Below are 2,807 nucleotides of genomic sequence, written 5' to 3' on the forward strand. Positions count from 1 at the left end.
CACACAATCTAACATTTGTTTTGTTTTTGCCTTTTAGATGGTCCCTTAACCTGTTAGGGTTCATTTTAATTATATGCATTTCTGTCTCTTAACACCTTCCCATTTTAAACTGTGTATAATACCAAGACCAGGAGGAACTGATGCATTTCCACTGCATCACTGTAAAGCAAACTGTCAGAGGTTTCATCAGCTGTGTTGATCTTACTTACAGCTCTGAGACACTTGAACTGATGAAGGAGTAAACTGAAAAAAATAGAAGCTCTCTTCTTCCTTTCCTTTCCCCTCATACTTCAAATACAATAAATCAGTCAGAGTAAGAGCTATCAGTCTGAAATTATCAGGATCTATTCATCAACTTGTTTACAACATTTGTACCAAATTTCACATTGATAGACAGAAGTGTCTCTGAGATATTTCAGAAAGTGCAGTACAGAGCATCTCCATCAGATGACTACAGAGCTTTATAAAACCTCTCCAAAGTCACCAAATAATGAAGATAAATGTCTTTTATGACTCTGAAAATTGTCCCTAAATGTTAAAGTTGACTAAAAGAAGCTGTTGTTAATATTTAGATAAAGATTTACATATTTAGTTTCAATCGTGTCTCTTTTGACTGATAATAAAGTTTCTCTGTTGTGTCGGTGTCCCTCCACCACAGAGAGTCCAACTACATTAACTTCCATATATGGTCAGGCACGTAATTTTACCGGCTACAAACTCAGAGCGTTTTCACGGTGCTGACTTCCTATTGGATGATTGTAGCTGTCAATCAAAATTAATTGACGTTCGTGAAAATATTCGCTCCTCTGATTGGTTGAAGGAGTTAATAATCCATTAGGTTCGTCCCTTTAGGTCGTAGAAAGATGCTGATTGGTTAGTTTTGTTCCTTGGCGTTTCTTGATTTCAAAGATACTGAATATCATTGATCAAATATTTTGTCAACGCATTGTATTTGTATGACGTGGTGTTTATTTAAAAGTTTGACTTGCCGCAAGAGAAATAATCAACTCTTATTCTTTCATTTTAACTTCCGGTTGAATTTGAACGAGCTGTCGTGTTCTTCCTTAAAACGAGCCCAGTTTGTCTTTAAACGTCTGTTTTTCGAGCTATAAACGCTTTTTAACTGCAGCGACACAAGTTAGCAAGCTCATTTCTAACGGTTTACTGCCGTAAAGTGAGACTCTAATATTTAATGTCCCAAACTATTGATTAAATCTCCTAAATACGTTGACGAACATCTGAGCTTTCAAATTAGGTGTAACGTATATATGGTAGTTTACTATCATCATGAAAATATATATTATACTTATTTATTCCGTTTTACATGTAAAACTCGGGTCGCATGCAACCTCCGCGCCATATAAGGTTAAAAGACAGAAGTAAGGAAAACATCCAAGGTGAGTCCTGATTCTGATGACGTCACTGTTAACGCCGCCTCTTCGATTTTACATGAGAGTAATTCTACATCTTTTAATGGGTGGAGACATTTAGTCAGTTCATCAACTTGATCTGTTCACATTTCTCTGATCTGGAGGGTTTATTAAATTTCATTGTCAGGATTTTATACTTATTGAGCTAAACAGGTATTGATCATGGATAGATGCATTATGGGATTTGGCAGGGGCAGAAGGTAATGTGGAAAAAACAAACTGTCCTGCCCAATGAAGAACAAATATTCGAAATTAAATTTTATACTCAGTCAACAGCCTACAAGTTAAACCTCAGAAAAACAAATGGATATATGCTGTATTTACATAATGACTTTGTCTAGAGAGTTTCACAATTCATCTCTCGTTCACTGATAAAGTGCTTCGGTCATGAAATGATTCAGAAATAACGTTTACAAGTGTTAATAGTTACCAACTTTTTGGTAGGACTCAAAAATGCGTCTTTTCAAACTGTCTAGGGACATGCAACCAATGCTTATATTGTGCATTTGTTTCTCTGTAATGTGTTTTTCTCTTAAACATATTGTAATCCACACAGAGAAGGGCTGAAAGAAAGCATCTTGGTATTAAATGTCTGATTGTGTAAAAGGTCTTCATAAGTTATTGTTAATGTTTACAGGTGCAATTTCAAGTCCAATCTTCAAGACTGATAAAACAGACAAGGGGATGAAGCTGGAGTGTGAGGTTCAAGGTGCTACCTTCAAACCTACAGTACAGTGGCAGGATGGAGCCGGAAACAACCTGAAATGTGAAAAACCACCGGTCCCTGAAAGCGGAGGCAGCTACAATGTTAACCTCCATATCATTGTGACCAAGTCAGACTACTATCGTTGTGTAGCCACACAGGAGGAAATCAGCCATCAGGTTTCTACTAGGAACTATGTCACTGTCCCCGGTGAGTGTTTTTATAATTATGTTTTTACAGTCAAATAATTGTGAATGTTAATTTGTTTTAATACTTATAATATATATAAAATATATATAAAACTTATATTCAATTCTCTCAGTGGAAAAATTAAAAAAGACTAACCTGTCCTAGACTACCTAACTAAACCTAACTGGCAGCCTATTAGCCACAGTCTGTTGTAGCTGTACCTGAAGCTGTGGTCCCAGCTGTGGGTTGAGGTGTGTGAAGATGTCTCCACCAGGTGACATCCAGCTGGAATATGATCCTTTCAAACAGCTGATCAGGTCACTCTCCATTCAGATCCATGACTCGTGTGTAGATCCTGGACACTGTACAACAACGTCTACAACTGTACAGGCAGCATCCAATACAACCTGTGTGTTGATGGTGTGATTTTGTTTTCCTGGGTATTAAATACCTTCTCATCCTTTGGTGGTGAAATCATTTTCACA

General features: G+C 36.9%; 1 protein-coding gene across 1 annotated transcript in view; it reads left to right on the forward strand.

Annotated features, from left to right (window-relative positions):
• The first annotated feature begins 1,342 nt into the window (after window positions 1–1,342).
• LOC147819606 (uncharacterized) overlaps window positions 1,343–2,807 on the forward strand; it is a 2,749-nt gene continuing 1,284 nt past the window's right edge. The window contains exons 1-2 of the mRNA XM_087172064.1: window positions 1,343–1,397; window positions 2,068–2,343. Coding sequence (XP_087028190.1) covers window positions 1,343–1,397; window positions 2,068–2,343 — 331 coding nt within the window. The remainder of the gene's footprint in view (window positions 1,398–2,067; window positions 2,344–2,807) is intronic.

This window comes from Seriola lalandi, unplaced genomic scaffold (assembly GCF_002814215.2).
Source record: "Seriola lalandi dorsalis isolate HSWRI2012SDOR001 ecotype SW California unplaced genomic scaffold, Sedor1 jcf7180002051929, whole genome shotgun sequence".
In the NCBI taxonomy this organism is placed as follows: Eukaryota; Metazoa; Chordata; class Actinopteri; order Carangiformes; family Carangidae; genus Seriola; species Seriola lalandi.